At 47.1% G+C, this 14,036-nt stretch overlaps 1 protein-coding gene and 1 non-coding gene across 2 annotated transcripts in view; one reads left to right on the forward strand and one right to left on the reverse strand.

Moving 5' to 3' along the window:
* Nucleotides 1-243: 243 nt before the first annotated feature.
* The window catches only part of LOC127006004 (titin-like), a 97,000-nt gene continuing 83,207 nt past the window's right edge, over nt 244-14,036 (reverse strand). Inside the window, exon 5 of the mRNA XM_050875488.1 lies at nt 244-1,512. Within this exon, the coding sequence (XP_050731445.1) occupies nt 424-1,512 (1,089 nt within the window). The 3' untranslated portion in view covers nt 244-423. The remainder of the gene's footprint in view (nt 1,513-14,036) is intronic.
* Trnat-cgu (transfer RNA threonine (anticodon CGU)) lies at nt 13,727-13,798 on the forward strand. Its single transcript has one exon. It is a non-coding gene; the product is annotated as a tRNA-Thr (tRNA).

Consider the following 14,036-nt stretch of genomic DNA (forward strand, 5'->3'; position numbering starts at 1 on the left):
AACGATAACTACACACACAAACACAAACACACACACACATACACACACAGACACACACACACACACACACCTGCGCATGAGATAAACACAGGTACGTGACGCCAGGACGCACCTTGATAAACACCACATGGCCGCCACACACACACACACACACACACACAAAGATAGATGATTAAGTGGAGAGAGAGAGAGAGAGAGAGAGAGAGAGAGAGAGAGAGAGATTTATACAACAATGTACAGATAGTAAGATAGATAGACACGGAATAAGAAAAGACAAGTAAATACGGAACACTTTCTTAGGGAATTTAGTTTTGGGATCCCATCGCAAGCAGCTGGGTGCTGAGGGGACATTTTGGTGGTGGTGACTGTCGGTTTGGTGGAAAGTGGCAGCCTATCCCCTCACACTGGTTACAGCTTCTGCTGCTACTGTCCCTCCCCATCTGTGTTGTGTTCCTTTGATAGTTCTTCAAGTACAGCACGGGCCACCTTCTTCGCTACTCTTTTCATTGCTTTTTTCACCAATTTTCCATTCGCTCTTTTGTTGGCGCCCTTGTCCATGACGGGTATGATCGAGACTGTCTGTTCACGGACTATTCTCTCTTGTATGGTGACGATAAACTTCAATTCAGTTTTGTCCGTTTCCTCATCTCCAGTAACTTGATTTTCCTGATTTTCTGTAGCATCTTCGTAAGAAACAACCTTCCGTTGATTGACATCTTTTTCTTCTGTTACGGAAGGAGTAATCTTTTCAATAACTGTCTCATTTGTCACATCGGGAACCTTTTCCTCTGTTACAACAACAGGGACTTCTTCTTTCTCTTTAGAAACAGTGACAATCTCTTCTGTCGCCGTAGGGGCAGCCTGTTCAATAACCCTTTCTTGTGGGGCATTCTGCTCAACAGCCCTTTCTTGTGTCACAACAGGAACTTTTTCTTCTGTCGGCGATGGGGCAACTTTTTCAACAACCTCCTGTTGAGGGACTACCGGGACTTTTCCTTCTGTCACCGTAGGAGTAATCTTTTCAACAACCTCCTGTTGAGGGACTACCGGGACTTTTCCTTCTGTCACCGTAGGATGAATCTTTTCAACAACTGTCTGATTTGTCACAACGGGAACCTTTTCCTCTGTTACAACAGGGACTTCTTCTTTCTCTTTAGAAACAGTGACAATCTCTTCTGTGGCTGTAGGGGCAGCCTGTTCAGTAGCCTTTTCCTCTGGGGCAGCCTGTTCAATAACCCTTTCTTGTGGGGCAGCCTGTTCAATAACCCTTTCTTGTGGGGCAGCCTGTTCAATAACCCTTTCTTGTGGGGCATTCTGCTCAACAGCCCTTTCTTGTGGGGCAGCCTGTTCAATAACCCTTTCTTGTGGGGCATTCTGCTCAACAGCCCTTTCTTGTGTCACAACAGGAACTTTTTCTTCTGTCGGCGATGGGGCAACTTTTTCAACAACCTCCTGTTGAGGGACTACCGGGACTTTTCCTTCTGTCACCGAGGGGATAATCTTTTCAATAACCTTCTTCTCTTCTGCCATAACAGGGACTTTTTCTTGCTCCTTAGAGATGCTTACGATCTCCTCTGTCACCGAAGGGGCAGCCTGCTCAACAACCTTCTCTTTTGTCACAACGGGGACTTTTCCTTCCGTCATCGTGGGATGGATCTTTTCAGCAACCTTCGCCGGCGTCACAGCAGGGACTATCTTTTCAACGACTTTACCATCTTGAATGACAGGGACAGCACTTGGTTCTTTTACGACGCATGGGCTACGCGTAGCATTTGTTTCTTCAGCCTTTGCTTTTTCTTCCTTAATCTTGTTTTTCACGTCATCAACTTGGTGTTTCAAGTCTTCAATTGTTTCATTCAGATGTTTTTCGTTACGAACCTCTTTGATGTCGCTATCACACACATTCTTTTCGACTTCTTTTTGAATTACAGTTTCTTTCTCGACATCTTTTCCATCACCCTTTTCTGTAACATTCTTCCTTTCCACAGATGTCACCTTGGTGCTTTCCTGTGGAGAAAGTTGTTCTTCTTTCTGTTTTACTAACACTTCATTCGTTATATTGCCGGGCATAATCTCCTTTATTTCCTGTGTTCGTTCTACTTTCTGAAGTCCATCATCCTTCTCTGTAACATTCTTCCTTTCCACAGATGTCACAATAGTGCTTTCCTGTGGAGAAAGTTGTTCTTCTTTCTGTTTTACTAACACTTCATTCGTTATATTGCCGGGCATAATCTCCTTTATTTCCTGTGTTCGTTCTACGTTCTGAAGTCCATCATCCTTTTCTGTAACATTCTTCCTTTCCACAGATGTCACAATAGTGCTTTCCTGTGGAGAAAGTTGTTCTTCTTTCTGTTTTACTAACACTTCATTCGTTATATTGCCGGGCATAATCTCCTTTATTTCCTCTGTTCGTTCTACTTTCTGAAGTCCATCATCCTTCTCTGTAACATTCTTCCTTTCCACAGATGTCACAATAGTGCTTTCCTGTGGAGAAAGTTGTTCTTTCTTCTCTGTAACTAAACCTCCATTCGTTATATTGGCTGGCATAATCTCCTTGTGTTCCTCTGTTGGTACTGCTTTCTGCGGAACATCGCTCTTTGCATCCATCAAATTTGGGGAATCTTTAAGGCCCTGCTCGTAGAGTACCCGGTACTCGGCCAGAGCGGCCTTCACCACCGCGAGACACGAGGTCTCGTCCTCCGGGAGCCCCCGGAGCCCCGCCACCCCGGTGGCGTCAACGAGGGGCCCCAGCCCCAGCACGGTGAAGATGGTGCAGACTACGAGAAAGTTCATAGTTGTTGATGGAAAGTTTATTGAAAGTTTATGAAATTAAGAAGACTTGCGGTTGTGTGGCAGAAAACCGCTCTGGGATTGAAAACAGAATGGCCTCCAGAACACAGACCGGGCATGGAAAATAATCCTCTCGGGTCTTCCTCCCTTACAGGAGCACACACACGACGGCGAGGAACTGGGATGTAAAGTCTGGTGTGTGTGTGTGTGTGTGTGTGTGTGTGTGTGTGTGTGTGTGTGTGTGTGTGTGTGTGTGTGTGTGTGTGTGTGTGTGTGTTTTAGGGAGGATGCGAGGCTCAGGGGTCCGTTACAAGGATGTTTAACGTCACACCACTTGGAACTCCTCCGTTTCCCCTTCCTTCCCGCTCATCATTGCCTCCTCCCCTCCCTCCCCCCCTCTCTCTCTCTCTCTCTCTCTCTCTCCATTTCGTTCACCAAATGTCCCCAGCACCAAAAGGATCGTCCCAGCTGTAAAGAGTTTCAGTACTGTAGTCTGAGGTTTGAAAGTTTTTGAAATCCTCATCAGTTCTTTTTGTTTATTATTTCAGGTTATGTTCGATTTAGTTTGATTGGATTTATTAAGTTCAAATGTTTAAGGTAAATATGTATGATACGCCTCAGTGACTGATATCGTCACTGAGGGCGGAGTAACCTCAACATTTCTTGACAAACAACACAAATAACGCCCTTTACACACTAACAACGACCCAAGGGCACGGCGTGTTGAACTATTACCTCACCTCGACCAAAGGAATCGGAGCATAGCCGCTGTACACTATTAAAACATGAACAGCGAGGTATCGGGGCCGTGACGTCATCCCTGCCTGGCTCAGAGCGGCGCGCGTCGTCCCAGCGGTAGGGTGATTCCTTGAGTGACTGTGTGACTTTTTGTATGTGTGTGTGTTTTGATGTTCCGTTTAGACTGTGACATCGAGATACTCCCTCCCTCTCTGCAGATCACTCTCCATGACCCAAAGATCAACTGACAAACTAACGACGAGGCTGAGCTCCTTTGAGTCTGCACTGTCGTGATACTCGATGCTCCTCCGTCGTGTCAAGAGGCCCTCGCCCCCTCCCTCCCCGCCTCTCCTGACGTCAACAGCAGCGGATGACAAACACGCTTCACGGCGCAGAAAACTTGGTCTGTTTACGCCTGCTCTCCGTCCAAGACATTACGGAACTATTTCACTGACAAGGCGAAGTTGGCGACTCAAAAGTGATACAAGAAAGAACAGAGACGAAGAGAGTTTTTGCCCCTGTCGAGAGCAATCGTTTGTGACTCAAGTGTCATGGAACAACGAACAGGAGAGTTTTCGGACGTGCTCTCGCTTCAACACATTGCCCAACTGTTTTTTCCATCGACATGATCACGACTTCACGACCGAGAGGTGATGCAGACAAATGCCTTCCTTCGTCAGTATATCCTCCTGCCTATGACTTCAACGCTTTCAAGAGGGGAGAATCATGACACCTCTTTATATGACTTCGACCCTCTTCCGCTATCATTTATCAACTCTATGTAGGAGCAGCGACAGCAGGCTTTTTTATTTCCTCTTTTCTTTGCCCTCGAGCTATCCCCTTTAATGTAAAAGAGTAAAGTTCCAGGGACAAGACCAACTGTTTATGAGGCACAGATGGTAAAACAGAGTACAACACAGCGAGGTCTTACACATGCTTTAAGTCCACAACAAGGCAACCGATTCACCGACAAGACTGTATTGATGTTTGTGACTCCTCAGAGCTGAACAAGGAGAACCTGACAACCACAGCAACTTACTTTTAGGTTGAGAAAGAGTGAAGGAGAACATGACAACCACAGCAATTTACTTTTAGGTTGAGGAAGAGTGAAGGAGAACATGACAACCACAGCAATTTACTTTTAGGTTGAGGAAGAGTTTGTTGTTGTTGTTGTTGTTGTTGTTGTTGTTGTTGGGGGTGGTTCTACTGGTGGTGGTGAAAGAGACCGAGTGTATGTACATTATAACGAGTGTATGTACGTTATAACAGCGGAGACCTTGCTTTATCTTACAACTTTACCCTCCTTCACCGACAAGAGTAGGTGTTTGTGACTGAAAACTGACACAACAAAGAACGGGACACGGTTGCAACAGTAATTAACTAAGGCAGAAAGAAGAGGTAGTGGTGGTGGTGGTGGTGAATGAGAAGTGTGCGTGCGTGAATGTGATATATAAGCTTTTTTTTTTTTTTTACATTACAAGAAGCAGCTCAAGGGCATAAACATGATCGAGGGAAAAAAATGCCCACTTATCAATGCTCCTCTGAAGACCTTATCATGTCACTCTATTTTTTTTTCCTTCTTATTGTCTTCTCACACGTTCTACTCGTCAATTCAGAACAACTCCATTACGTATATCTCATTAACTTTTAGGTTGGAAGAAGTGGTGATGGTGCACACGTTTTCCTCGCCAATTCAATTCAACTACATTATATTTCACTAACTTTTAGGTTGTAAGGAATGGTGGTGGTGATGAATGACTGAGTAGTGTGCGTGCGTGAATGTGGAATGTGAGTGAAGAACCTTATCATACAGTGTCCTCATTTTCCTTATCAACAGCGAGGAACCTTGTCTTAACATTCTCTTTTCCTTGTTACAATTTCTACACACATTTTCCTTATCAATTCCAAGCAACGGCATGATATTCCACGCACGCTCGAGGTAAACATAGACACATAAGAGCGGTGTCAGGGAGGAATGTTTTCAGCACTCAAGGGATCATGGAGCCATAGGCCAGACACACACACACACACACACACACACACACACACACACACACACACACACACACACACACACACACACGCACACACGCACACACCGAGAGGACATCACATACTCTTAAACATTTAGACGCCCAAGCCCGCACATTTGACAAGGCTTTCGTAGGAGTTCTTAGGCATTTCTAGGGATAGTTTTATGACCCTTCTTCTGTACCGTGAACCTAAAGTAACACCCATTAGAACCCTACTGATCTCTTTTTCGGCCTTTGAAAATAGTTGATGTGAGAAGGGGAAGGCGTCTGAAAATATCGACTCTATTCACAAGCACATAGTTGAGAGGGCTTTCCTAACATTTTTTGGGCATATCCAGGGGTAGTTTTATGACACTGGTGGTAGTCAAACCCTTCTTCTGTAACGTGAACCTAACATAACACGCATTAAAACCATACCGATCTCTTTTTCGGCCTCTGGAAATTGTCGACATGAGAGGTGGATGCGTCTGAGCATACCAACCCATGTCCCGATCGTACGACAGGCGGGACCTTCCTTCCTTCCAGCACCGGCAGCAACAAGACGGCGCACAAAACATCGCTACGCGGCAGACACGACCAGACGACGGCAAGAAGCAGCGGCCGGGATCAATACGCTGCCCATTTCTTGCAGTCATTACAGCGGAGGAGAGATAACACGGGAGCGCCGGCCCAGACAGCTGCTCCAAGATACCTCCAGGATATGGCCTTTCGCATGACATTACCGCCACACTTGCCCTCCTTCATAATAGGTTTTCCGCCGCGAATTGAGGTTGATTTTTGAGTTTACAGGGGCTTCGAGGGGAGCGTTTGCAGGTCAGAATGCCGAGAGGTTGACTTTGTACTTACTGACTTAAATACAACACAATGAACGTATTACAACCCACTGAATGTCTTGACTGAAATCTGTGCTTCTATTCGAGTCCTGAGGCTTCTGAGGGCACGCTAGGGTTAGGCCACGGTCTAAGAATGCACAGTCGTCTCACTCCTCGTTCCAACATTGAAGCAGCTCACGCATGACGTCACTCCCCTGTTCATGGGTTCTGCTGTCTTTAACTTCCATTCGATTCATCCCACACGAGTTATCCCTTTAACACTAGTTTTCTCTACATGAACCGAGGAGCCTAGAGGTAAATGTCAAGAATAATAGATAGGAACCGCGTGACGTCATCATTTTGCGCACGAGACGACTGTATATTCCTAGACTGTGGGTTAGGTTAGGTTAGGTTGGAAAAGACCTTGAGAGAGGGAGGCTCACGTGTAAGTCACAAATGTATAGCTCACGTGTAAGTCACAAATGTATGGATATCATGTACGTATAACTGGTGGAATGTATCCCGCTGTAGATGCTCAGTTTAACCCAGTAGACGCGCCGGGCCAAATTTGTGGCTTTACCGTGTACCAGCGACGGGTCAAATTTTTGCCATGACATAAACGCCCCCAGAATAGATGATGCATAAACTGATCACAAATGCGTTGATATATATTATGAAATGATTTGCGTGAGTGATGATTTTTCTCACATTTCTCGCTTAGAGGGGCCTTTTAGAAACACGATCCCCGCAGGTACCGGGTTAATGTCACAATGTTCAGGCGAGGTCAGGCTGTTTGGAGTGTGACGACAGCGAGTAAAACGAGTGACGGCAACGCAATGCAAGTATCACAACCCATTTAAAACTTGAGTAAAATCTGTGGCAGTGAGGTAGATGCTTCAGTTTCCAAGCCTTTTTGAGAGTTTCAGGGCAAGCGTTAAAATATCAGGATTCTTTGAGGGATAATTTACATACCCGCTGAGTTAATGCGACACTTAACGAAAATATTACATCCCTATGAGTAACTTAGGAAAATATGTGTCGGTGAGGTAAAATATGCAGCTTCCAAGGTTGTTTGAGGCTTTCTGGGGATACGACGGAAGATAAGAACTGTTAGGAAACTTTAAGAGTTAACATAAGACTTGCAATATTACAACTCCGTGCATAGCCTAATCAGTAAAATCTGTCCTATCGTGGTAAGCTTTTTGAGGTTTCTAATGACACCTAAGAAAAATCAGGACTGTGAGGGAAATTTAAGTAATCTATGCTGAGAAACTACGTGACTTTTAACGACCTGACAACTCCGCTAATAACTTGCGGGAGTAACCCTGTGCTACAACCGGAGGAAAACGTGTATTACGACGATACCGGAAACTTTAAGGCGACTACAAACGAAAAATACGAGTAGTAATAGGAGGGTATCAGGACACCTCCCTCCCGAAATTGACCTCTCTTTCGGCCACCTCTTTTGATTATTTTTTTAGGAGCAGCGAGTAGCGGGCTTTTTTTTTATCAGTTTCCTTTTTTTGTGCCCTTGAGCTGTCTCCTTTGTTGTAAAAAAAGTAAGAGTCGTAGACAAGGCAGATGTATATGATCTCTATAAACTGAACAAAAGAACGCTACAGACCTAATTACGAGAGGATAAAAAGCGTACTCAAACCCATCACCAATATATTTACGTCCCCATCAAGTGCACGCCCACAGCAGATACAAGCCACCGCCAGGGGGAGAAATACAATCAGAAAGACAAGCATGATCACGTGACTCTTCTTCCTTCCACTTCCCTGCAACAAAAGATCTCGACACACTTGAGAGGGGAAGACACATATGCTTAGTAAGAACTTCACACGTCACTCCCCTTCCTTATACTTAGGCCCCGTTCACACTTTGCCGACTCTGGGCCACGACAACCCAGCGACTCAGGGTACACGAGATCTTGGGTGTGAGCTGTTGATGTGAAAGGGTCGCACATGGTCGGGAAGAGGTCTGGAAACGATCGCCGGATGCTGAGTCGGCACAGTGTGAAGGGGGCCGAAAAATCGCTCATTTTTCTCGCTTTTTTTTTTTACGTCGTTGCCTGTTGCGCCGGTAGGCATCTTCCTGGTGGGGCCTGATGGTCGGCCCAAGGCTTCTTCCAGGTGGGGCCTAATGGTCGGCCCAGCCCGTTCTGGCGCAGGCGAGTGTTTATAGTGGCGCCATCTTGCATTGGCTCATGCTGCCCCCCGGAACTCGTTCTTGATTCGCTTGGACGGCTTCCTCTAGAGTCCAGGTTGATGGGTGGTCTTCAGGACAGCATGTGGGTAGTTTTAAGCCACTCGGCGGTGACTGAAAAATCCGAGTGGTAGCGTGGGGATTCGAACCCGCGTCGTTCATCCCGCGGTGAATATGGGCCCAGTACGCTACCAGCTCGGCCACCGCCTACCCGCTTAGACGGAAGGGCCTTTAAGGAATATGATCCCTGTAGCTACCGGGTTAAATACACACATGATATTACTAGAATGAACTTGACACGTTACTCTCCTTCCTTTTATACTGTGGTGGTAAGTTATAGAACCAGAGAAGGAGACCCCATTAATTAAAAGAGGAAGAACATACTTGAAACACTCTTAAGGTTGGTGCGTGTGAGAGAAAGTTAAGTGGTGGGCAAGTGGGTAGAAGGGTGGGTAAGTGGATGAGTAAGTAGGTGAGAGGATGAGAGGGTGGATAAGTGGATGAGTGGGCTTGTGAGTGTGTGGATGAGTGAGTAGGTGAGAGGATGAGAGGGTGGATAAGTGGATGAGTGGGCTTGTGAGTGTGTGGATGAGTGAGTGGGTGAGAGGATGAGAGGGTGGATAAGTGGGTGAGTGGGCTTGTGAGTGTGTGGATGAATGAGTAGGTGAGAGGATGAGACGGTGGATAAGTAGCTGAATGGGTTTGTGAGTGTGAAAGTCGGTGAGGGGATGACTGGATAGGTGAATGGAAAGGTGAGTGAGTGAGTAAATGGATGAGAGGGCGAATGGGTGTTTGAGTAGGTAAGTGAGTGGGTGAGTGAGCGTGAGTGGTTCAGGAGGGGGGCGTCACAGTCACAATAAAGCAAGAAGTAAATGAATGAGTGGGTGAATGGGTGTTTGGATAAGGAGTGGGCGAGTGAGTGTGAGTGGTTCAGGAGGGGTGGGGTAGGGAGAGAGAGGGAGGGTGGCGTCACAGTCTTTCTCCGGCGTCACAATAAAGCAAGAAGTGTTGAATTTATGTTATGCGCGAAGTTGAAAGTTGGCCAGAAATGAAGAACGAAATTATGATAAAAGTTGCCCCAGCTGCTTCGTCTTCGTTTTCTTTCACACTTTCTCTTCGCATTTTTCCCTGCATTATTACTATGAGCATCACTATTCATATTAATACTTTCTAAAATACGAATATCCTCCATCTCCTCATCTTTTTCATAATTACCATCATTTATGTATTTATGTGTTAACTATTACACCATTACAGTAACATCAACATCACCAGGAGTAAGAATGGCCACATCAACAAGACCACCACCAATCATAACATCAGTGACAGTAGTAGACGGAGTATTAAGAGTAGCTATAGCAGTAACAATAGTAGCAAAAAACAATAGTAACAGAGGTAGAAACAGTAGCGAAAGTAGAGACAGTAGTAGTAGCAGCAGTAGCAACAACGTCAGTAACAAAAGTAGTAGGAATAGGAGTAATAAAGTTAATATAAGAAGAAGTAACATAAAAAAAAACAGTAGGAGGAATAACACCAATAAAAGTAGCAGGCGTATTAACAGCAGCGAAAGTAGCAAAAGTAGCAAAAGTAGCAGAAGTAGCAGAAGCAGCAGCAACGGTAAAGGTAGCAGGAAGCGGGCAAAAGAAAAGTAGCAGAAACAAAAGAAGGAGAGAGAAAAATAAAAGTTTCCATCCGCTGCTCACATAATCCTTTTCCGCCTCGGCAAAATACATAAACAAAAACCTTGCCCCCCCCACCTCCCCCTCGCCCCCCTGATCCTCCCTACTCCCCCACCCTGAGTCAGCTGCACCCACGATTCTCTCCCATTTTTGGAACCGCGGCAACGACTCGCAAGACTTTCCGCTGAGTCTGTGTGTCGTGTCGTGTCGTGCTGGAGTCGTTGTGCCGTCTTGTCGTTTCTCCCCCCACTCCCTCGCTCTCTTCCTCCTTTTTTTGGGACCTGATGGAGCGACTTACGATGTTCCAGAAGTGTCGTGTCTGTCGTGTTTAAGTTATCTAGGCGGTCTCCCTCTATTCCTGACTTCCTGCTCCTGTCGTTTCATCGTGCACTCAAATCTATGTCGTATCTTCAAACCTCCATCTTTATTTGTCGTTTTGTCGCTCATCTTTCTGTCTCTGTCTTCGTTCGTATGCATGTTTTGTCCTGTCGTCCTTTCTCTATTCTCTCTCTGTCTCTGTCTCTGTCTCTCTCTCTCTCTGTCTGTCGCTGCCTATAATCCTCTTCTGTGTTTTGTCCTTCTCTCGTCAATCAAACCTTTCTCCCTTCCTCCGCTTCCTCCCTTCTCGCCCGTCCTTTATTTCCCGCTCCCTTGCTTTCCTCACCTGTCGCTAATCGTCCCTTCGACTGTTCAAGGTCACAAGAGGGTCGAGAGCGTCCTATATTGTGTCTCTTGTTAGGGTGCTTCAATTTTCCGTGTTTCATATTTCTCTCTCTCTCTCTCTCTCTCTCTCTCTCTCTCTCTCTCTCTCTCTCTCTCTCTCTCTCTCTCTCTCTCTCTCTCTCTCTCTCTCTCTCTCTCTCTCTCTCTCCTATCCGTATGGGAGACAATGGGAGACAATGGAAGAACTAGAAGGAGAGAAAGGGAATGAGAGACGAGGAGGAAGAGGGGAGAGGTGAGAGGGAGATAGATTGAGAAGGGGAGAAAAAATGAGAAGAGGGAGAGGGATGAGGATGATGGGAGGGAGAGGGAAAGAGGTGGAATGGGAGGGAGCAAATGAGAAGGAAGGTGAATAGGAGGAGGAGGAAGAGGAGGAGGAGGAGGAGCAGAGGGAGAGGATAAAGTATGACATGGGAAGGATGAGAGAGAAGGAAAGAGAAGGTAGAGCATGGAGTGGAAAGTGAGAAAGAGAAAGAGAAGGAGTAAAACATGGAATAAGAAGGAGAGGGTGAGAGAAAGAGAGGGAAAGGAGGAGGAAAAGGAGGAGGATGCCCAAGGAGACGGAGAGGAAGAGAAAGAGGGAGGTTAGGGAGAAGGAGGAGAGGAGTAGACCCCCCCCTTCCTTCCCCCCTCCTCCGCCACCACGCCGCCCTTCCCACGACATGCAAATAAGCGAGGAGGAAGTTAGTGTGCGGGTGACGCGGGTCTCCTCACGTCCTCGACACCCGCGGCTCGGAAGGAAGGGAAAGGATCTGCTGAATGAAGGCTGCGCGAACGTGTTGTGCTGGAAAAGGAGAGGAGGGAGTGGAGGGAAGGATGGGTGGAGGGTGAGGGTAGGGTAGAGAGGGGGTAAGGTGGAGGGTGACGTAAGGTGGAGGATGAGGTATAGGGTGGAGCGGTGAGCCTCTCTTGAACACCTCCCTCGGTATGCACACAGCCAGCCGAGAAGAGATGTTTGTCCCCTCCTCCTACTCCTTCTCCCGCAAACTTCAGTCTATTAAAGGAAAACCTCCTCCAAGTGCTGCCCCCTCCCTATATATAGAGACATTGCAGCCAAGAAATGACGCCCACTTTCTCTTCTCAAACTTCAGCTTATGGAAAAACAACAACAAAACATGCCTGTCCCCTATATGAGAGACACACGCCACCCCCCAAGCATCCGAACACCAACTTACACAAAGAAAATAAGCCGGCGAGGAAAAACAACGTACTTTCTACTTTAAGATTTTGTAGTTATTTTTTCTCTTTTCTTTCTCTTTTTTGTCTTCTCTCTCCAGGACGAGCCGCCCCTTGTTCGTCGCCGCCGCCAACTCCGACACAGGTTCTGACAGGTTGTCAGAAAGTGGCCGGGAAGGTTGCGGTGTTGTGCGAGTTGTTTGGAAAATGTCTGGCGGCATAGAGGGAAGAGTTGGTTAAAAGTGCGTGTGGGCGGCGACACCGGGGCGTATTTTCTGTGCCGCAACACATACATTCCCCGCAGCCGCTCCTGGCCGTGTGTGTGTGTGTGTGTGTGTGTGTGTGTGTGTGTGTGTGTGTGTGTGTCTGTCTGTCTCTCTGTGTCTGTCTGTGTGTGTGTGTGTGTGTGTGTGTGTGTGTGTGTGTGTGTCGTGGTGGTTGAGGTGTTCGTCTTTGCCTTCTTCAACGCCCCGCCGCCGCTACTCTCAGACGGGTGCTGTCGGCGTCTCACTCTTTCAAGGACACATTCCCCCGCGACACTGAAACCGTATTCTTAAACCATATCGGCGCCTCAGTTCGTCTGTTTGAGAGGCCTCTCGCAGAAGTTGCTGGGATTTTTATGGACTCTCTTGTGATTTTAGTGATTGTTTCACGCGACTACTGCATCGTGAACGGGGAAAATCGCCTCTGAAAACCCGGTTAATCTTCTCTGTTGCCTTGGAAAATAGTCGTTATGGGACCCCGATACATGAACCTGAGGCTTCCCTTTCTTTCTTTATTTTTTTTACATTTTACATAGTGCAATTCCGTCGCGTCGTGCTGATGCCCACACGCCAACACGGGGCAGCTCCTCCATCACTGAGGCCCCGCGGCGACTCAAGGCGACAGTCCCGTCCTCACTCCACCCTCTTAGACCGGCCCTCACACGCCTGATCTCAGCTTCCCGATGCCGACTAGTGACTGGTCGCCGCCATAAACCTTCCGCTATTTTTATCTTCCTCTTCGCCACGATTTACATTCTTCATAAAACAGCGTATTCATGAGGAGCGCCATTTCTTTGCATTTCACGTAATTCTCCGTCTCGCTCACACCCCGCCACGCGCAGGACATTCCACCACCGCTTCGTTCACGAGTCGCAAAATAAAATCAGGCGAATGATTTGATGGGCGACGCAGGGCTCGGAACACCGCAATAAAAGGGGGTGAATAGGAGGCGTAAGTGTGAGGCGTAACAAAGGAGTAAAGGAGTCGAGGATGAACTAAGTGTGGGGCGTAACAAAGGAATGGAAGAGTCGAGGGTGACCTAAGTGAACTAAGTGTGCGGCGCAGCAAATAGAAAAGTCTTAAGGGGTGACCTGGTGCTCCTTGACTTACAGAATGGGGGTGAGTTAGCCCATACCATCTGTGTGTGTGTGTGTGTGTATGTGTGTGTGTGTGTGTGTGTGTGTGTGTGTGTGTGTGTGTGAAGGACCTCAAGCAGCCCCTCGACTCGGTTCGGCTTGGTGTTGAGGGTCGGTCTCATGTCTTGGTCACGGACGGCTATTATTATATTAGCCACGCGCTTCCTCCAGGCCTCTTTAGCTCAGTGGTAGAGCACTGGTCTCGTAAACCAGGGGTCGTGAGTTCAAACCTCACAGGGGGCAAACTGATACCTTGTTTTTTCTCGGGTTTGGCGCGAAGTGTTTTATATTCTGTGCTTGTCAGGTGACGGCCGGGGGTGACAAGCTGGTGTCTTTCCCTCGTTGTGTGCGCTTGCCACGAATGAGCTGGTCTTGACACGCTCCTTACAGCTGAGTGATTCTTATTCTTGGTTACAGAAGACAAGGATTATATTAGTGGTTATGATGACGATAACAGCGACTGATGATGACGGTGAGGAGG

The sequence above is a fragment of the Eriocheir sinensis genome, chromosome 31 (genome assembly GCF_024679095.1).
Source record: "Eriocheir sinensis breed Jianghai 21 chromosome 31, ASM2467909v1, whole genome shotgun sequence".
Taxonomy (NCBI): domain Eukaryota; kingdom Metazoa; phylum Arthropoda; class Malacostraca; order Decapoda; family Varunidae; genus Eriocheir; species Eriocheir sinensis.